The following is a 22,759-nucleotide window of genomic DNA, read 5'->3' as shown; positions in this document are numbered from 1 at the left end:
GGACATTATAGGAGAGATTGTACGAAGGCAGAGCCACCAACATGAGATGAATGGCTGAAAATTGTGAATGACAAATATGATACAGAAGACAGAAGTCACAGGACGAGAGCTGAAGAGGAGCGAAGTCGAGAGAAATGGACGATGTTTTCATGTCGGCAACGAGATTAGAGGACGAACAACTGAACGTGTTTAGACAGCTGAGCGATCCGGATCTGTTCATGTCGTTTTTCTTTCTTTTGAAAGTATAAAAAACATGAGAGACAGATACAGTATATTACATTATACAGTATGAAAGAGCCGAGCGTGAAACTAAAACTTGACTTCATGATGCAACGACATCATCAGTTGAAGTGAACGAGTCAAAGTTTATATAATTAAAAGTCGTTCTGATGTTTCACTGGGTTTAAAGTTTGAACGTCTTTCTCTTTGAAGTCAGTAAGAGTGACGTTTACAGATTCACTTTAAGGTCTTAATTGTGATATAGAGGTGTGTGTGTGTGTGTGTGTGTGTGTGTGCCTGTCATTACTCTTTTCTCTGTATTTATTGCTCACTCTGTCTTTGTTTTTGTCTCTCCCTGCTTCCTCCAGTCTTTATTTGATTTTATCCTCTTCATTTTTCCTCTTTGTCTCTTTACTTTGCCTCCTCTTCCTCCTCTTCCTCGCAGCAGCCACCTTCTGGCCTCTGAGCTAATCGCTGAACAAGATAATGACACGGCAGCGGTGTGAAAGCGCTGCATCGTTTATTACGCCGTGATAGAGTCGTTTGTTAGGAGCCTTCAGATACTGCGTGACAGCTCTCAACTGTAAGGTCGTGTCATGATGAAATATTACACCAGTTGGAGAAGCTGAAGGTGAAAATGAGGATGTCACTGCTGCTTTTATCTGTTCGCTGTACGAGGTAGATAAAGTGCCTCACACGCTATCAGCAGACGGGCGCGTTGCATCGCACCGTATATGAGTTCAGTTGATTCCTTTTAAGGTCGGTGAAATCATAAATATTAGCAGACGCTCACCATTTGTACTCGAATGTTAATCTGTTCATCTTTGAAATAAGAAACCCCGCAAACAATCACACTGTGACGGTGCAGCCGTTATACGACGACTCTGAGGGGGAAGGTTGAAATGACAAATGACACTGACTCCATTATTTGTGTGTTTTTTATTTAATCTGTCATCTTAAAAACTTAATGTACTGCATCAGAATTATTTCTACCAAATATAGCAGAATGTAAAGCAACAACCAAATCTCAAGAATAAATGTTGGCTGAGTACGTTTCTGATTGAATTTCTGTTTCTCTCTCGTCACCACGTTGTGCTTCTGCTCTGCTGAGGTTCAGGAGAACATCATGGTTTGGCTCAAAATACGAGATTTAATCGGCACAATTATAGATGGAGATGTTCAGACTTCTTTTCCTGAAAAAAAGACCTAGTTTTGTCACCGCAAAATGTCCGGAAAGGCCTCGAAAATATCCAGCGGTGTAAATCAAACCCCACCAACGTCTCCTCCACCTGCTGACGTGGAAGATGGCTAATAATCAAATGCAATAGCCTCCACAGTCTCAGCTGGGAGATGAATAGCATGCAGATGGTGGCTTCATGCTACGTTCCAGACGCTCTCTTAGCTTTAAAGTTTAATAAATAAACATAATAAACTCACACAATGTCCTAAATTCTTTTCTAAACAGAAAAATACCTCCGCACACCGTCCAAATCAAGTTTCTCTCTCTGGACTAAAAAGAGTTTAATCGCCTCGTTAACTCATCGTTAAACTCACTTCGATCAAACTGGACCTGATCCAAATTAAAGCCACCAGAACCGTGTTGGTTTGTCTCCACAGTCACGTCTGGTTCGGTCCAAATTAATACTCAGTTCACAGTAACATGTGAAGATATTCTGTCTCTACACGCTGACGATGTCTGACTCTCTCTCTCTGTCTTCTCGTCCCGGAGTCACAGTCCTGGTCAGAGCTGCTGTAAATCGCCTCTGTACTGTAAATCACCTCTGTAGTGTAAATCGCCTCTGTACTGTAAATCACCTCTGTAGTGTAAATCACCTCTGTACTGTAAATCACCTCTGTACTGTAAATCACCTCTGTACTGACCTCCGTCACTCTCAGAGACTGTGTTCAGTCTCAGTCGGGGAGTATAGTGAGCCCCGGTGTTAAGGATGCTTTTTGGCCCAGAGAACTTGTCTGAAGGATTTTCTTTGCAGGCCACTTAGTGCTCTGATAAGCTCTATCAATAAACTATGCGGACCTGGGGCAAAATCTGGGGCAAAGAGTCAAGTGAAGACCTTACTTCACCACTCGCTGCCCCTCGTCAGGCTTATAACGAGCTCACTCTTATAAATGAAGACGAGTCAAATCAACGTAGCGGTCGACTCAATATCTTCTGCTACCTTTAACATTAAACAGTTCAGGAGGAGAGGACAGAAATAAAATTGCGTGAAACAAACTGAACCGATTACATTTCAGCAGATCCTAAACAGCACATGGTTAGAGGCGGCTGTGGCTCAGGGGTGGAGCCAGCTTCCTGTAGTCCAAAAGGTCGCTGGTTTGATTCCCCTGGACTGCGTGTCAGAGTCTCCTTGGCCAAGATACTGAACACAAAACTGCTCCTGATGTGCTGGTCGGCACCTTGCATGGCAGCCACCGCCATCAATGTATGAAATACTGTAAGTTGCTTTGGACAAAAGCATCTGCTAAATGCCCTAAATGTAAATGGTGTGAAAACACGTCACACACACACTGAGTTTTGCCTGTGTATACTAACACATTTAACTTATGTTTCACTTTTCAAAACACTCAAAGACGCCAGCAAACCAAAGACACATAGGGGACGTCGTAAAAGATGGAGTTAAAAGTTGTATGCAGTGCTGAAGAGGTGTGTTTGAAGGATTTCTTGAATGTGGTCAAAGAATCAAATTGCTTTTTAAAAAGCCCTCAATCATTCATGCTCCGTGTTAAAAGATACTCTTATTTCAGCCTAATGTCGGACTTTAAAACCAGTCGAATTCCAGTAGACGGTTTCATATTTAGTTTGTAAACATCGTTTTCTGTGTCTGAGATGTGGAGACTCCAAACGTTACGCCTCGTCTCTGCCCTCGGGTTAAACCTGAGGCGCACTTCAGCTCAGAGAAGTCGGGAGGAGCTGATTTTTAGCTTCCAGCAGTTTAAACTTCACTTTTTCTGTGTGAAGTTTTTCAGACTTTCTATTGAACATAACATAAAATAATTAGACAATCTCATTAAGAGATGCTGCTGTTGATGAAAACATCCATCTGTTTATCTATTCAACAGTGAGGCTGGTTTGTTTCTGTTGGCTGGTTCCCCAAAAAACTTCATGTTGACTGTCTCACAAAACTAAAAATCCATAAAATTGTTAATTTCTTCCACATTGTTTCTGGGCGATTAAAGTCAAATTATATAACTTGAATTTAATCAGGACTGAAACATTAAATTAAACCACAGGAGCGTTTAGCATCACTTGTTCTGATACAGTAGAATCTGTGAATAACGTGACTTTTGTTGTTCGACGTTTCACAATTAGAGAAAAGAAAGTTCCAGCTGTTACGCCTACGTGTTGTGTAAATTAAAAATGTGATGTTTCAAATTTGATCAAATCAAAAGTTCCCATAGAATATAAGAAGACATCATGCAACAGGGTTTTTATAGATTGCTGAGAAAAATGTTTGTTTTTCAAGTGTTTTTTTGGTAAAGTTTGTTTGAATAACACTTGGACTGATGTTTTGCTGTGAATAAAGATGAACGCATCCTGATTTCTTGTTGATCACCGTCTATAAACTATTTTTTCTTGATTCAGACGCTGTTACTGTGAAGAGAAATTTACTTAAGAGGACGGTTGGATATATTTAAAGCTGATGTATCTTCTTCCTCCTCAGCGTTGTGTACTGAAGAGTGTGCCCACGGACGCTGTGTCTCTCCTGATACCTGCCAGTGTGAGCCGGGCTGGGGAGGACTGGACTGCTCCAGTGGTGAGTCCACATTGAAGTCATCACAGTAAAGCTCATTTTAATGTAAACCGATCAGGAAAGAGCTGAGGTTTGACGTTTCCTCTCATCAGAAAATCTGGTATGCACTCCAAATACCTTTTACAATGAATATTTAAGTGGACAGAAGCTAAACTGACCTCTAAATGACACGTGCCTTCAAAATTTAAAGCAAGATTGCTTTTTAGTTTAATTTTTAAAGTTTCTAAAGAACGAAAAAAGGAAATAGGTCACCGTGCAAAACACGACTGTGCTCCTTTAGTATGTGACTGTACGATACATACAGACGACCGCACGTCAGTTCAGCTGCAGCGTCTTCATGCACCTCCTCCAGGTTTATACAGTGAAGCACGTCAGATCATTTATGCACAGACTACGACATGACATCATCTTTGAGACTTTATCTTCAAGTTGTTTAAAATCAGTGATGGAATCTGAATATTAGTATATATTGATATGAATATCTGAGCGTTAAAAACTAGTGTCAGTTTATTTTTTCCAAAAAATGTTAAATATTTACAAAAAAAGCATTTAAAAGCGTCATTTAATGCAAATTTTCAGGTTCATACTTTTATTTCGGGGTCATAGTAGAATAAGTTTACATACTTTAAATTTCAAAAAACACATTATTTTTCTCATATGGTTCATTTCTGCAGCTTCACTCTGTTTTAACTACAGAGTGAGACATCTCGCCTCTGTACAATCTTTGATGAGAGTTGCAGAGTGGCGGGTCATCCCAAGTAAGGTAGTGTGATCTAAAATAACGCAGCTATAACAGCAGCAGCTGTATGTCTGCTGACTGACTGAGTGTATATATCTTATAATGTACATATTTATATAACGCCTGTTACATAGTGACACACATCAGTAACAGAAGTAAAGGATGAACCAGGTGTTTCAGGTGGTGCAGCAGTGTTTTCTGTGGCAGAGAGTGATTCTCTTTGGTGTGGATGTTGGATTTTTTCACTTTGCAGAACTTCTGTATCAACAAAAATGCTTCATAATACAATAAAGGAAAGGCAAAAACCCAATAAGCAGAATATGACCTCTTAAAGTTGTTTATTAAACAATTTGAACAAGATATGAGCTGAGCAGGACCAGAATATAATTCATATATGCCACATATAAAGATATAATCCAGTACATGTAAAAACAATATGTAAAGAATACAACAAACAACAAACATCCAAATGGTCCTAAAGTGCACAAAAGAGACCAGCTCATCAGATTCTGCTTGTTTCTGTTAATTGGCAAAGTGGAAGTCAAATTATTTTGAAGGACCAGATAATGTTTTGGACCTCATGCAGTGAAATCTTGATCTATAGATGAAAAGACTTTGTGATGGACTCTGTTTGTAAAGTAGCTCAAACATCTTCTGTACCGACTTTTCTTGTCAGTGTCTGTGATCAACTTATATTGATGTCTCAGATCTCCACGTCTGATGGAAAGATCTGTTTTGTTTTACGCTGACAAAGTTTTAAGATTGTCAGAGTTGTTTCAAATGTCATCAGACCGAGTTGGGCGAGTCCGTTCCACTCTGACTCTCTCGCTCAAAACTGTTTGTTAGTGGAAACTTTTTTGCTCAGTGTGTTGTGTTCACTGTCGTCTCATTTGGACCTGCAGCCACAGTTAGTCAGAGGTAACCTGCACACAGAGGGTTGTCTGGGTTCACCTGCTGTAATAATCACACCTGATGTGCACAAATCACACCTGCAGCAACATTTAACTGAAGGTGACGGAGGAGCATAACGATCAGATGGTGGCATTTCAGAGAGACACCAAATCATCTGACGTTAACCTTCTGTGGTCATAAAGAAAAGAGCACATTTTCCACAGTAGAGGTCAAACTCAAAGTTAATTACAGGATAATAACAGAAATATTAAATGAGCAAGTTCGACATCACGAGTTGCAAAATGCTGCGCTGCTCGTTAACGTAGTTCAGCTCAGTCTCTCGGCTGGATCTCCGTTTGGCTGAAAGTTTGTTGGCTGTGTTGCAGTTAGAGCGGCGCTACAGTCCGATTTCCCAGCTGGCTGCTAGGAAAATATTTCTTATTATCAGAGAAACATTTTTTATGTTGGTGTCGCTGTACTGAGCTGTGAGCTGCGATAGAATAAAACATACTCCGCTGTAGAACAGACAGTGCCTGCATCTTTCCCAGCTGCAGATCTGCACGATGTTTTGTTCCTTCCTCTTTCATCAACAATCTTTCAGGCACTCGTCTTGTTTGAAAGAAAAAATCTGCACATGGAAGAAGTTATTGTTTGTGACAGGTGTTTAACGCTGTGGAAGGTTTTTATTTAACCCAAACTGTGGACCCATGGATGTGTTGGCATTAAAGTGAGGTGTTGTCAGGTGTGGATTGTTACCTTGAGGCAGCAGAAAGCGACTGTGACTGCAACAAGTCGCTGGTCCAAAGTCAAAGTCTGTTTCTATTTTAAGAGCACATTACTCAGATACTAAGATGAACCTACACAGGCAGCTTCACAACTTGCGTACACAACGTGCATCGAAAGCTGTGGTTATAAACTATGTTATAAATCAGGTTAAAGGGATATTCCGGTGTAAATTTAATTTAGGTTAGATGCCCCGGACTATGTGCTGAGACCCTATTTGTACTGTTGCTGAAGTTTGGTGCTGTTCTGAGCATTATTTGTGGCTTTTTGGTGGCGGTTTATATTTGGATCCATTTACTGCAGTGTATTGTTGTCGTGCGGTCGTTTCTGAGGTTGATAAAACTCCGTAAATTAGCGGTCTGCTAACTTGATCTCTCCAGAGGGAGTCTAACACAGTTTCACGGTGATTTAGACCATGGATTAAACTTACACCGGAATATCCCTTTAAACTTTTAGCTTCTGAAATATCATTTTCAGACAGGATTCATCAGGACAGCTGCTTCACTCCTAACTATTTCCCTGTGTGAATCTGGACGGCGTGTTTGACCTTTTCGATGTGTAGACGAACACAGAACCATTGAAGTTTATCAGCTGTGAATGTGGAGATACACATATCGTTTCTGCTGCTGGAGGATCAATGCAGGTATTGTCATTAAGACTTTCCTCATTAAAGACGTATTTTATCCACCTGCAGCAAAACCCTTATTGATCAGAATGCTGATTTTTATGACTATGACTATTATCCATGGACTTCGATCTGTGCAGCAGCGCTCCGTCTCCCTCTCAGTTAAATGTCAGTGTATTTTCTAAAATACAGTCAACAGCCGAGGACCAGAGTCGCTGTTTAATACCAACGCTTCGGGTCCTGATGCGTCTGGCTCTTAAAGGGAGATGACACTGAGATTAGTTTTTATATATGTTCCGCCCCAAAACACACCCAGTATTAATTCAGAGTTTAAATCCAACCTCTTTCCGCCACACACCTCACTTTTTTCATCCGTTCTTCAAGCAGCAAAATGGACTTGGACACGCCCCAAATGTCTTCAGACGGAGCGCTATAGATTGTTTAAATTGGGCCCCGATGACGTTCTGGGAAAAACGCCAACAGGGCGATATCAGATGGACCAGACACGCTGCCTTTTGAATGAGCTGAAGCTGTTGAGAGGTTTTACAGGAGGATCAGTTGAAGAGCTGTTACGTTTAGCCTTCGAAGCCCGCTGACAAAACATAAAGTGTTTCTGAATCTGACTGGAATAAAAAGTTCTGCAGCAGAGCGGATGAGATTTTGTGTGAGGCCCCGGAAAAAGTGAGAACTTCAGTACGTGAAATAGAGATAATCTTTGTGTGTCACGGTCACTGATCAGCAGCTCTGTCAACGGGAAAAATGTTCTGATTACACCTTTAAACTGGAAATGAAGCCATTGCATCTCAATATGAATCTCATTTCCACTGTTTTGATCCGCTCGGCTCTTCAAACTCTCATCCCGGCCGCACCGGTGCTGATGGAGTCCAGTTCAGTGTGAACTCTGAGTGAGTGTGTGTGTGTGTGTGTGTGTGTGTGTGTGTGTGTGTGTGTGTGCGGTCGGGGGGATTTAAGGGGGTATTGACACTGAGCGAGTCCCTCAGCCCCTTTAGTCCCACTTTGTTATTGGTGTGCTCCAGCCTCCCCTTTGTTTACCTGTTTTTATTGCTGCCCAGGTGCTGAGGGACTGAGGCCGGGTCCAGACGGGGGTTAGGTAAATCTCCCTCCACTTAGGCTAACGGGAAGAAGGCGATGGAGTCTGTCGATCAACTCAATCTCTCCCGTCAGCTTCGCTCTGGAAGTTTGGCTCGCTCGAACTTCCTTTCTTCGGTCTGCTGCAGATTTCTGTCCTCGCTCTCGCTTCCATCTGTTGTTTTTTATTTAGCGATGAAGCCGAACTCGTCATGCATCCGCCTCGCACCTCGCCAGGTGAAACTGACGACTGGGAAATAGATTAAAAAAACCTCTTTTAGCCAGGATCCCATGTGCGTTTACAACGTCGCCGCGTGCCTCCTCACATCCCGACAAAAGAATCTGTCATTTGCTCATTACCTGTGGAAGAATGTAATTTACTATAAAGATGCAGCGCAGTGAGGCTGAATCTCTCCTGCGGGGATATCGAGCTTCTTCCTGCAAAGACTGAGCGATATTTCATGCACGCTCTCGTCTGATTGGTCAGACGAGACGCATCCTGTGGTCAGTAACAGATTTCAAGGTTTTATTTATTTTGTTGTGTGGATTTTCTAATACACTGCGGCTCCGGATGAGAGCGGCGGGCTTCACGAGGGTTCACAAAGACACTCACTCACAGTGTTGAATGAATTTTTCGTCTCAGAGGAAGAACGGGCGCATTGCTGGATCCTGATTGGTGGACCGCACCAGCCGATCCAGTTCTGATGAGTTGGGTCGAGGCTCTTTGAGCTCCTGTGTGTAATGAGTTTATCTGTTCTCCTCAGAGGGAAGATAAAAAAGATAGTAGATAGAAGTCCAGCTTCAAATCTAATCATTTCAATTTAAATCGCCTCAGTGTTACAATCTGTACAGTGAACGATGTCCTCCGTCCTTGATTCGAGTGAGGAAACACTTACATATGACCTCAGGTGTGTAACGAGGCTCACAGCCTGCTAAGAGCCTTTCAGGCTACGTTTACACGATGACGGTCTGAACAGAAGACGCCAAAGTGGCGTTGCGTCTTCACTTTTTATTCCACGTTTAGACGAGCGTTTTCGGGAGGAAATCTGCGTGCATACAGTGACGCAAAACGGCAAAAGTGTGTGGAATTCGATTGGGTATGCATGCCAGGCGGCTAGGTGGTAATTACAGATCCTTCTCTGTTCAGTAATACTATCTGTGCATATCCTGTACATTTCGTGGAAAGACTCCTGTACGTTTATTAGAGCTGCCAGAGCAGGTTGAAGGTCCGATGCATGGAAATAAACCGACATGTTTGTTTATTTCCCTGTACTGGTGCATGTATGTGACGTTCATGCGTACGCGACGTGAGCAGATCTGAGCAGAGTTTTGCGTTTTGCCAGTGTACACGGAAACGCTGCGGCGGAGCCTATTCGACTTTTCCACTCTGGAGGGTGGTTTCAGATTTTTGCGTTTTTAAGCCCCAAAAAAGCTATCACCGTGTAAACGAAAGGCACTTCCGATAAAACATTTTGCCGTTTTTACCCGCAAGCGTACTCGTGTAAACGGGGTCTCAGAACTGGAGAGTCGTGCCGGATGTTGTCGACTTGCTCTGATTGTGTTCATTTCCTAACTTTTCGTTGATTTTTGTGCTTCTGTCGTCAGTACGTAGGCTGTGTAGTTAAATGGTTTACATCCCAACCTGCACAGGGTGTTTTATTTTGAAAATCAAGTTGAATGGCGTATATGGCTCTTGTGTCTGACTCCATGTCGTCCGCTCTACCTGCCCCTCCAGTGTCAGGTGAAAGGCCCTGCAGTCAAATTAGCAATAATATCTTATATGCCAGTTAGACCTTCAAAATAAAGGTTGCTAACAGACAGTTTACACATCGTGACATATTGGACTGTTATTAATGTTATCAAACAGTCGTAGTTTGGTTAGGGCATTATTATTTTTTTTTTTTTTGAGTATACTACTATTTCAAAATACAGTGTGTGTTCTTGCACGTATGTCATGTGCAATGAGTGCACGGGCGGAGTGTGTAGGCCGTCTTTCATACAGGTCGAATTAAACAATTAGTCTTCAGTCTTTATTAGAGTCCTGCTGCAGACACTAAATCATTTTCCTTTTGCTGTTGGAACATTGAGAGATTTTCCAGAAACATAACAAATAAAACCTTTTAAAATAACTTACACAGCCTGCCTTTGTTTTTCTCTCACTGTGTTGAACTGTATGATTCCTGTGGAGGTTTTACTGACGGATGTTTCTGTCATTTTGTCCACAACACTTACATCAGTGATGGTGGACCGATGAGATCTGAGAGGCTGCACTGAGACAGTCGAGCTTTGGGCCCTAAAACCAAAACAGTTGGTTAGAAATCGCTGAGGAAGCTGTCGAGCCGCGTGCTGATCCTCCGTCAGTTCATAACTGCGACCGCCTGCCCGAGACGTCTGTGTGGTAACAGAACACACGAGAGGATAATCGAGCCAGTAATTATGTTTCCTTCACAATCTTCTTAGTTAAAACATTTAGTAACATGTAGATGTGATTTCCAGAGAACAGACGTCCAGGTAAAGAATCACTGAATCCATTTTTACATGATTACAGTGTGTGGGCGTCTTTCCTTTTGTAGCAGCGGTAGAACAGGAGCTCAAACCTGAAGTGGGCTCTCTGAATGAGGACACTGAGGGAGAGGAGAAGGCCACAGGATCGTCCTCTGTGTTGTCTTCTGCTGTGGCTAACCAGATTAGCTGGTGAAGCGGCGTGAGAGCCTCGGCCGCCTTCCCTCTGCAAACTTTGTTGCTCTGCCAGGAAATAATGAAGAGTGAGGCGAAGCAACGAGAGGAAGGCGAGGATGAGACGGAGAGGAGACGGAGGAAGAAGTAGGAGGCAAGAAGGAAAGAAGTTGTAGATAAGTAGAAATTTTGATGGCAGTCATCACCTAAAGATGGTGATTATGATGAGAGAGATTATCAGGAAGGAGGAGATGAAGGAGGGACGATGCAAAGAAGCTGTTTGAGATGGTAAAGATTCATTATGTAGGAGCTGCTACACCGGCAATTTATGAAGTGACTAATTTTGATTAACTGATTATTTCTGCAACCTTCAAAGTTGTGTTGGTTCAGTTTTATTCATATTTGAATCATCATATTCCAACAATTAAATATAATACGATATTAAAAGTTGTTATGCAACGTGCGATGACGCCAAATAAAATTAATCCGTAATTCACCTCAGATGCATCAAACTAAAGTAACGAGGCTGTTCTGAAGCTGTGAGGAGGAGAAAGTTCAGATGTAGAGTGGAGAAGTCACACAGATACTCACGTAAAGTACAGATACATGAAACATCTGCTGACATGACGTATTTGTACTTGAAAAGTGACTCAGATGTTGAAGAAAATGTTTTAAACTGTCTTGAACATGTGTGCTCCCCATGTTGTTAGAGTGGATAATTAAAGTGTCATAACGACGCTCCAAAGTCATTTAGTCTCATTTGTTCGTTAAAGGGACAGTGTGTAATATATCAAGTATTTAGCGCCATCTAGCTGTGAGGTTCTACAGTGCAACACTCCTTTGCTCACCCCTCCCGTTCTGAAGACGTTGGAGACGTTCCGGAAGCTACGGTGGCCCTGATGGACAAGAAACTCTTTTTCAAAATATGGACTCTTTCCCAACAGCGTCGAGTATTTCTACTGATTCAAGTAATGAGGTAAAGATGTAGTTAGTTATTGTTATTGTTGGTGACGAGCGCTTTCGCTGAGCTCCCTCTCAGTTACGCAGTCAAGCTAGCTCTGAGTGAAAACACGTTTAGCCTTACTACGTAGTACCACGTGGTGCTTTGTGTCCCTCTCAGCAGTCCGTAGTTTTTTTAAAACCAGAAAGACATGGCGGCCTCCATAGAGCTTGCCTGTGCTATGTATATTCAGATAGGTAATTCTTCGCTCAAGAGGATAAGTCAGATTGTTGGCAGAGGTAATTGTACACCAATGAGGACTTACTTATGAACGAAGACGTTGATTTGAGTTAATAAATTACTTAAATCGTTACACACTGTCCCTTTAACATTATCGGTGCAGAATCCTGTCAAAGAGTCGCGTGGAGGCGAGAAGTTTTGACATTTTCTGAAAGGATGTTATCCTAAATAATAAGAAAGAAACCCTGAATGTTACTGTGAGATTATAATAATTAGTGATTCTGGACTCTTAAGTCTCTCAACAGATATGAAAAGTAGTTGTTTTGATGATGTAACTGACCTGAAAGCAGCAGTCAGAATCCACTTTGCAGCCGTATGTGAAGCTTCCTGCCCGTGTTTGATTCTGTAAAGACAGATCATCAGTTCAAACATTTGATTTCAGGCGTAATCTCCCTTTATACGACCGCAGCTCTCATCAGAAGCCGTCCGTATGAAGCAGCAGCTGTCAGTTTATCGTCGTTGCTGCAGATATGTGGATGTAGACGGTCATAAATTGGGAGCAGGTTTTTTTGATGTGAAGAGTTTTTGTCAGACTGAGATCGAAGCCTCTTCACCCTCTGCAGACACCTGAACCTGCGACTCTCCGTCCTCTCCGTTGTGGCCTGATTGAGGTGACAGTGTAATCACAGCTGACCACAGGAGATGAGCGTTGAGCACAAGGGCTTATGGGTAGCTGACCTCCCTGCTCCCTGTCCACTGAGGCCGGGAGGAGTCAGCGCCGCTCTACAGCGATGATTCTTTGCAAACCTCCGCTCTCAATCTTCTGTCCGCATTTCCACTCGGCCGTAAGTGATGACTCCGGCACAGCTCTCCATTTGTTGTCATGGAAACAGACGAAGCCCCGGCACATTATTACATTAACGAGGCTTTTACTGATGGGCTACTGCGCTGCCAAGGAATACTTTTGTTGTTTGTGTCTCTTGTAATGGACGAACTTTGATAGTCAGACACAGAAAAACTTTTTCATAACGAGCATGTAAAGACAGATGTGGCGTATTCTGCTCCCAGCTGCAGTTAGCAGTTTGCTGCGGTGTTAATTTTGGCAGCTACTTTGGATTTATTTACAAAAGTGCTCATTAGTTTTAGTCACATTTAAGTCCCTTTTTATCCCTTCGTTGTTTTATTAAAAGAAAACTCAAAATGCTGTAATCCAGTTTGAGTCGATAAAAGTCAGTTTAGTCGAAGTGTTTTCTCTGATAAGCTTCTGTGACATCAGCAGTGCCGGACAGCCTTTAAATCACACCAGTGCCGAAACAATTAGTCGATGAACACGCCGACTGTACCTGGAGAGATCACACACAACTGGAACAGCACTCAGTAGAGCGCATACCTCCGCCAACGCCCATCAGCGTCTTTTGTCCTCACTCGCCTAAAAGTTATCAATGCTTTGTTCTCTGAGAAATGAACAAAATGTCAACGAATGGCCGATCTCGTTGTGTTAGAGAGAGTGAGAAAACTCTTCCATCTGTCTCTTTATTCACAAATGTACTAAAAATGTAAATGCTCTCTCTCTCTGGATCCAGAACCAAACGTCACATCCTCAGAATAAATGCTAGAAACAAAAATTGGCTGGATAGTAATTGCGATGTCGTGCTCGTAGCATCTTCTGGTAAAGACGAATGAAAACAGATCGAGCATAATATTAAGTTTCTTGTCCAGATACATAAATAAAATAAACTCTCAGACTATAAACGTTCCAGCAGCGACACGTGATGCATGTTTCTGAATATTCATCAGGACAGTCGATGAAAAAGCTATTTATTTGTTTGACAAAATTGTTTACTTGTTCTTATAAAAGTTAATTGTGAAGCCCTGCATAGTTCACTCACAAGATGTTTAACATTTTAACTCAAACTAATTTATTGTGAAATACGTGTTTCTGGCTGGAAGATTTGCCACGAGTCGTCTCTGACTGACACCGAGCAGACTTCAGGTGTGCTGCTGTACTTTGTGCACTTCGAGATCCAGTCACCACCAAACACTGTTATTCAAGAGAGCCAAAAAAGAGACTGTGTGTGCTGATTGACGTCAACTCATGCTTTAGGTAACATGTAAGAAAATGTTCCACTTTAAAAGACGCTGGTAGTCTCAGAATCCCCTTTTAGATAGACAAGGTGGCACATTGCTTTTTGCTTTTTGTGACGTGAAGCACGAAGTTGGGCGTGAACAGTGAAGCAGGTCGAATTTGTCTTCAAAATAAGAGCTTTACATTGCGCCCCATTGGAGTTTAGACCTGGGTTCTTAGTGTGGGGCTTTTAATTTGAAGGTAGCGACCGTTCCCAGCTTGTTGCTACAACAACAAGCGGACGGCGAAGACAGCTACGGAGAGCGAGGAGACGCTAGCATCTCCTGGATCTCAGCGGCTGTCCAGTTGCTCATCTTGACGTCCGCGGATGAAGTGATGGACTGACTGCTGTGATCAGCTGTTTCCTGGTTTTAAAACTCCCCGGCTGTGGGTCGCACAACAGTGCAGGTCATCAACACCTCCGCCCACCTCAGTATAAAAACAGCTTCTGTTAATCAACATTTCCCTCTAGTTTAAAAAAGGCAGCAAATCATCCTGTCATTTTTTGACTGATTACGACATTATATTCTCAATCATGTGGTCAGTTGTAACAGACTGATGTGTGTAGAGTTGGTTACTTTCTAGGCTCTACAACTGGATTTTCATTAGGAAATATACAGTATATATATGCTTAGTAAACATGAGGACTTACAGTTGAGTGAGTTTACTCATCGTGACATTAACAGCTTAGTTTCGACTTCAGCTGTCTCCTCTGGTCGTCTCTCCGTCTCACTTTGTGTTTTCTGTCAGACAGACTAAATGTAACTCTTTAATCCTGTTATATATTACATCATAAAATATATTTTTCCAGCTCGTCGACATCTCATCGTAGTCATGGTTGAAAAAGATTGTTGACGTTCTTCATGATTGTTTTCATTAACAAAACCAGCATTCGTTTTCAGCACATCATCTTTAAAACTAGCTGGAACATGTGAATGTTGGTGGAGTGTTTCACTCAGCGAGCGCCTCGTTCTCTGTGTTTTACTCCCTCACTGTCTTGTTTTTATATTTAGCTTCCTATAAATATGATAATGTGTCAGGGTCGAGCTGGTCTGGTGAAGACTGCTGCGATGACACTGTGGCTGTCACCAGGCCGGCGTGGGCGCTCGCTCGTGCACAGAAACGCCATTCATCAGAGCTGGACTCACGCAACACACATGAACACACACACACGAACACAACACTCAGGAGGCGCCTACAGTGATAGATTTGCCTCTTTCGGTCGCCGCAAGTCGAGCCAAGTTTCACACGATTCTTCCTGCTGGCGTTCGAGAAAGCCTGTCAAGGTGTGCAACATCATAATGCAGCTTGTGCTTTCCTTCAGCTGGTCTTCTCTCTCTCGCTCCTCTGTTTGTCTCCTTATCTCCCAGCGCCACTCTTCAGCTCCACTGTACAAAATCCATACAGATCCATGGCAGTGCAGCTCCTCAGCCTCAGCTCCTGCTTTTGATTTGTGTTTGCGAGCGGCGACACTCGTGCAGCCGCTGCATGCGAGGACTCTTTAAAGTGATATTCCAGTGTAAGTTTAATCCATGGTCTAACGCACCGTGAAACTGTGTTAGACTCCCTCTCGAGAGATCAAGTTAGCAGACCGCTATTTTACGGAGTTTTATCAACCTCAGAAACGACCGCACGACAACAATACACTGCAGTAAATGGATCCAAATATAAACCGCCACCAAAAAGCCACAAATAATGCTCAGAACAGCACCAAACTTCAGCAGCAGTACAAATAGGGTCTCAGCACATAGTCCGGGGCATCTAACCTCCGCTAGCTTAGCTGGATTTCTACTGAAAAGCTGACTAAATTTACCACTCTTCTGCAGCAGCTTCCTGTTGACGGGAAGTCCCGACGAGTCGATTACCGAGTGCAGTAGAGTTCCGCGGCTCATGGATGAAAATGTATGATTATGACTCCATGGAAAAGCAATCAAAGTTCATATGTGTCTTACCTGCCAGTTTATAACAGTTATTATCGAGAGCGGACAGGGAAAAGAACGGAATTGAGCATTTCTAACCGCACTCGGTAATCGTCGCGTCGGGACTTCCCCGACCCGGAAGCTGATGGAGGAGAGTTGAAATCTGTTTTTAGCTTCACAATAGAAATCCAGCTAAGCTAGCGGAGGTTAGATGCCCCGGACTATGTGCTGAGACCCTATTTGTACTGTTGCTGAAGTTTGGTGCTGTTCTGAGCATTATTTGTGGCTTTTTGGTGGCGGTTTATATTTGGATCCATTTACTGCAGTGTATTGTTGTCGTGCGGTCGTTTCTGAGGTTGATAAAACTCCGTAAATTAGCGGTCTGCTAACTTGATCTCTCGAGCGGGAGTCCAACACAGTTTCACGGTGTGTTAGACCATGGATTAAACTTACACCGGAATATCCCTTTAACAGCAGCGCGTTTATTCCTCATGATATGTGCTCGTAGTTTGTAATTCCTTTTAATGCTCCTCTCCGGCCAGTGAACAAGAAGAGATGTAATTTCTGGATCGGCCGACATCACAAACAAAGATCACAGCTGTTGTATTCGTCGCACGTCGGACTCCAAAGGTCAGAGTCACAACATCCAGACGACGGACCGAACAAACGCTCTGGTTCCTAAAATATTCATCAGTTCTCTGGACTGAATCCTGCTCGTCTTTTGTCTCACAATAATTTTAGTTTTTAATGCACGACACACTTTAAGGGCTTTATGAACATCCGGAGCTGAGCGGTCACACATCACACACATCTCGTCTGTCTTTCTCTTGTTTTTAATGGAGGAGAAAGCTTCAGTGAAGCAGCAGGAAAGTGAAAATCACGCTCCAAAGTGCTCACACGTCTCCAGTATTGTGTGTTTAATGTGCGGTACAATTACAACAAGATGTGAGGTGATAATTACTGCAGTGACATTTATTGACTGAGCAGTGCTGCTGCTGCTGGACAGGTTGATTTACTGAGCCGGTCATTTACTCAACAACTCGTCCCAACCCTCATCTCAACAAACATATTGATATAAATATCACACATGGAAAGAGCAAAACCGACAGTGAACGTGTCACAGACGTCTTTATCTTCTTCCTGGTTGCTGTAGAGATCCACTGTTGTCCAAAAGATATTTTAACAAGTCGTTTGGTCGAGTCTCAAGTGAGTCTGATGTCATTTTTTCTCGGGCATGTTGAGAAAAGTGACATGTTGAGTCTCTTCTGCAGTCTGCCAGAGAACAGACGACGTATCAGCACCGGTCCAATAATGACGTTACTGGTCGAATTTATGTAACCTGTTTTCAAAAGTATGTACTTTGTTTTATAAATGCAAATCAGTGAAATAACACAGACAGTCTCCAGTCGAGTGCTGAGTCTTTAACTTCCAGGTTCAAGTCTCAAACTGCTGCTTTTCACTGGAAACACTTGCCGGTAAATAACTTAGTCGACTGAAATCTGAGTCATCAAGACTCAAGTCCACCTCTCAAGTGTGAATATATGTTTAATAACCTTAACTTGTAGTTTTGATCCTTGAGAACATTCAACATCAGATACTTCCAGACTCTTACTCAGGTACCGTTCGCATGGGTGACTTTAACTTTAAGCGAAGTAATATTTCAACACAACATCTCGTTACAACACTTCAAACGCCGTCCTGCTGCCTCGAACACTCTGTAGAGTTCTGATCTGTGTGAATCTGCTGATGAACATGGTCTCAACATTTCTGTCTGTTAGTTTGAACTACAGGAAGCAGCTGATTTAGAAAATGACTCAGCCTTTTTATACTGTCTGTACAGAGACAGACTTCTGTGTTTTTGTGCTCAAATACAAAACCAGAATAATTTCCTCCTCGTCCTTTTTTAGAAGCTTGAACTTGATAAACTAACTTAATGTCCACGTGTCCTCAGAGACCCACAAACTGCTCTCACTCCTGTGTTTGCTCTATCACACTGTGTTTCTGCCTCTTGTCTGCGCCTCAGTCTGAAAGTTTGCTCCGTCCCGGTTGAGGGTTGCATCATTTGTTCTTTCCGTTTTGAACTGAGGACCAGCAGAAACACGGTGATGTTCCTCGACTCTCCGCGCTGAATGCATGATGTATGTAAGTCAGTGAGTTTGTGTTGCAATGGATGAACTTCAGTGGAAAGAAAATGACACAAGTGAGTGAATTATCCACACAGCTTGTCCTTCATATCTATAGTTTAATAAAAATGCATTAAATGGACCCAAACAAGAGCTTCTTGATCAACACCAGAGTGGTTTACACTGGGAAACATTCTCCCTGACCACCTCTAGTCTGTGGCTACTTGTGGAAAACACTTGTTCTTGAGTTGTAGCTGTAAATAACTTCTGAGAGGGAATAAGCAGTGGGTATTTAAGGTTAAGCTCTTTGCAAGAAGACAGGAGTAAGACGAGGAGACAGAGGTGTGATGTGGGGGAGTGAGAGGGAGGCAGGGCAGAGACAGACGTGACATGTTTCTCGAGGAGATGAGTTTTCAGTCCCCACCGGTGCGTCGGCAGTGACTATGCAGTTCTGAATGGGACGGGAAGGTCATCCCTCCGTTGGGAGACAAGAGCGAACAAAGTCGAGGTCGCCTGGAGGCAATTCACCGAAGGAAAGGAGGAACTAAGCTCTCGGTCGGAGCTGATAGGCTGCTGGAGACTCAATAAGAGACAAAGACTCCTGGGAGCAGTGTGCAGTGTGGCCTTTCATGAAGATTACCTCTAGTGCAATTAGACACCGCGGCTCACTCACCTTTGTTTTTTCATGCTTTTATCTGCGAGTCTAAGTTGGAGGTGTTCAGGCAGAAGAGCCTCCGGTGCGTTCAAGTCCACAGGACACGTTGACTCAGATATAAAGGCAGCAGTCAACTCTAAACAGAGCCGTGAGCAAACAGTGGAGTTAATTATAACACCTGAGTTCATACCTGACGTCTTCACAGTTCAAACTGACTCTTTTGTCCTCTCGCTGCCGCCGTGAGGTCACACATGAAAAACTTTTATGAAGCAGCTGAGCCTGCACAAAGTGAAGCCTGACCAAGGACGCGTCCCCGCTGATGTGTCGGGAGGAGACGAGTGTCCCGGCTCATGTTTGAGTGACGTCGTTAGCGTTAGCATTAGCGTCAGAGCTAGTATGTTTCCGCTGTGTCCTCCCAGAGGCTGAACTGAAGAATCACAACACCTGCAAACTGACAGTTCACTTACAATCTGTGTTGCAGCCAAACAAAACATTTCTGGGTGTCAACGAGAACGCTGATCACCTTCTAACATCATTTTCTGACATTTAATCGATCGACTAATGGAGAGAACACACACATTTACTTACAAAGACAATAATCATCAGTTGCAGTTTTATTTTAAATCACAGATTGTGTTATTGTGTGACAGCAGTAAGTTATCAAGGACAAAGTTTTGTCCTCTATTGGCTGAACATCATTTTTGTTCATGCCAGCACATGTTGCACTTTATAGAAATCATGCATGATGTCACTATAATAAGTGAAATGACATCACGAGCCGTCAGACCTCACAGATTAGGTTAACTGGTAGTAAACCAACTCACCAGTAGCTGCATTGATTTGTGTCCCTATAATGTTGAGACCAAACCTTTGTCAATCTTAATTTAGTTGTGAATATGTCTGCCTCGACCACAGCTGGGAAAGATGCAGGAAAATATTTTTTTTTAAGTCAGAGGAGGGAGCTCAGCGAGGACGCTCGATCGAACATGTGAAGCTCTCGTCCAGGATTGTTTCCGCGGCTCTCTGGCTTCTATTGTTTTGTGCAGTTGCCATGCGGCTCGGTCACCGGCTTCACCAAGGTAACAAGACTTCAGCTTGAAACGTCTGATATGAAGGCAAATTGAATTAAATTGATTTTGTTTGGACGTATATCATGTAGCAGCAACATGTACTCCCCTCTACATGTGTCCACTTCATATGTAATAAATCATAGTAGATGAGAAAGTCCTTTTTATGATCTGGGTCATACAATTATCTAAAGCTTTCATCTGTACACAGATAAGATTGAGTTTCCCTGATGCAGAATCTGTCTGTCTTGGTGATAGTTTACCAAATACACTTTATATTCATCTGCAGCTGTTTTCATCTGGATCAAACTGTCATAATGATGAACTTTATGTCATAAGAGCAACAGTATAACTTGAAATCATAAGACTAATCAAGGATTTATTTCAGGCTGATATTTGGAAACTAAACTGTAAATAATATTTTGCTTGAACAAATAAAGAATCTCTTCTGCAGTCGTCACGATGAGTGCAGTGCATTCTGCTCTGTGCCTTTGATTTAACCACTTTAAATATATTTCAAACAGACACCAGTCAGCTTTTGGCAATGCAAGTTTTTTTTGTCGAGCACAATTCAGACACGATGCAACTGGAAGTGCTTTAGAGGGGCATAAAGATTACATTAAAAAACATTAAAACAAGCAGGAAGATATCATGAAACAGAACATCGTAACGTGAAGAAGCAGGAAAGTAGGCTAAAAAAGAAAAGGTTTAAAAGAGACAAGGCTAGAAAATAAAAGTCAGAGCGAGTTCAAAGCCTTGAAATGGTTTCACTGAAAGGCTGCGGCAACAGAAAGATCTTCAGCCTTCGTTTAAAAGAGCGGAGATCGACCAGTTTTTGTGTAAAGCTCTTTGGAGAGCGAGTTTGTTACCCCTGTATTATCATGTCTGGAAGTCCAGGAGTATAAAGAGCAAGAAAAGTTCATGTTGGTGGTTAACTTGACGTTCCTCTACAAGTCCAGGATTCACTTGTGTGACAAGACTGAATAGGTTATAAGTATTATCACGTGACATTGATGAACTGACACAAGTAAAAGTAAAAGTAAAAGTAGTTATTTTAACTCCTGAACACAATCAAGTGTTTGTTGGTATCAGAACCGACCAAAGCCAGGACGGTTTCATAACGTTAATAACAGTCCAGACGTCTTGATGAGTCACAGGATGTGATCTGTTTATCAGGGAGTTTTATTTTGAAAGTCTAACAGGATGGTTTATATCAATTATTGCTAAATTGAAGAGTTTGGAGTGAAAATGAGTTGACAAGATTACAACGAAGCCTCTGGTTTCCTCTAGATTGTTTCTGTGAGTCAGATCTGTTTCTGTTTCATAAATACTGGCTCTGGATCTGGATCTGGTTCTGGTTCTGGTTCTGGTTCTGCGGGTCCACAGGTGTGAGCGGATGCTGAGGTTCAGCTCAGCAGCAGTTTTCTGTTCTATGTGACTCAGCGTTGCGTGACCTTTTTAAAATCCCCCCTCCTGTTTCATCGGCTCCTCGCCACCGTGTGACATGAAGGTGAATTTACAAGCATAACGAGTTCGACACGTTACATAGATTCAGTTGTGTATTATATATCCCATAATCCAGTGCGGCTCCTGGCTGAGAGGTTAATGAGATGTCACAGAAAACCTTCTCACCCCCCGCTCAGACGGGATGTTCTCAGAGGACTGAAACATTCAGCCGGGCTGAAAAGAAACCATCAGAACTACGAAGTGTTCATGTCTTTTATTTAAAACATGCACACCGTTATTATTATTGTTATTATTATTATTATTATTATTATTATTATTATCCTGTTGTGTGTATCAGTCTGTAGTCTGTGTTAACATCATTATTCAGCACATCCTTCATAGCTACAAGGTGCAGTTCAATGTCTGTGTTCCTTTGTGTTTACATCATATTCAGTATGTTACAGCAGGTGTGTTAAACAGTTAACAGGGATGTTCCCATTCAAACGGTTCTGTGCGGTCCGTCTGTGGTGTTGCTGGAGAAAAGCTCAGTCAGACAGAGTGACAGCTGACACCGAGCTGCTCGGGTTCTGATCCGTTCACCTGACGGGACGCAGTCTCGTCCCCGAGCGCTGCTCCAGCGTGTGCACACCTGAGTCAAGCTGCACTCACACTGCAGAAGTTTGGAGATGATTAAATCCTGATTCATCCTCTCCGACAATCGGAGGAGAAATCTTGTTGGCACCCTTGATCGGTGGCGATGTTTGGTACAGATTATCTGGTACTGTGAGGGCTTTACAGATCCGGTCTGAAGCCTCCTGAACTGATCACAGGCTCGTGTCGAGCCGCAATACAGAAAATCTGCCTGCGTTGTTTTTTCTGCAAGTACGCACACCGGGTCCGGAGTGAATTATCTGAGGTGTCGTGTTCCATTATTATTATATTCAGACGTGTATTCACACCAATGTTCTGAAGCAATGTGCCTACGTTACTTTTTTTTTTTATACATTTCCATGCACATTTTTTGGATGAAATTCAGTGCTTGTGTGAAAAGACCGGATGATTACATCAGTCGTCGCTACGCCACAACAACCAGAGGCGGATATCAGGAGCAGCTGACGGAGCTGCTGAGCTGCAGTAAACGTTGATAGCCGCCATATTGTCGTCGACAGAAACGTATAATCTGTCCTCCAGTTCACACTGAAGAAATTAAAACCTGTGTTGTGCGTCTGCACACTCATCCGTCACTACAGCGCTTCACCTTGTCAGTCTCCAGTTTGTTTACATCTGCTTACCCATGGAACAGACCTGCTGAGTGTGAAGTGGATCAGATTATTACCTCTTTTTTTGTTGTTGTTATTAGTATTATTATCATTTTCCCATTTTTTGGCCTCTTTCACTTTTATAACAAGTGAATTTCCCCAGAGATCAATACAGTCTTGTCTTATTATAACA

At 42.6% G+C, this 22,759-nt stretch overlaps 1 protein-coding gene across 1 annotated transcript in view; it reads left to right on the top strand.

Annotated features, from left to right (window-relative positions):
- LOC115580051 (multiple epidermal growth factor-like domains protein 11) overlaps positions 1-22,759 on the top strand; it is a 124,718-nt gene that overhangs the window by 23,016 nt on the left and 78,943 nt on the right. Inside the window, exon 5 of the mRNA XM_030413885.1 lies at positions 3,900-3,992. Coding sequence (XP_030269745.1) covers positions 3,900-3,992 — 93 coding nt within the window. The remainder of the gene's footprint in view (positions 1-3,899; positions 3,993-22,759) is intronic.

Source organism: Sparus aurata, chromosome 4, assembly GCF_900880675.1.
Source record: "Sparus aurata chromosome 4, fSpaAur1.1, whole genome shotgun sequence".
NCBI classification, from domain to species: domain Eukaryota; kingdom Metazoa; phylum Chordata; class Actinopteri; order Spariformes; family Sparidae; genus Sparus; species Sparus aurata.
This window is presented reverse-complemented; position numbering and strand designations above follow the sequence as displayed.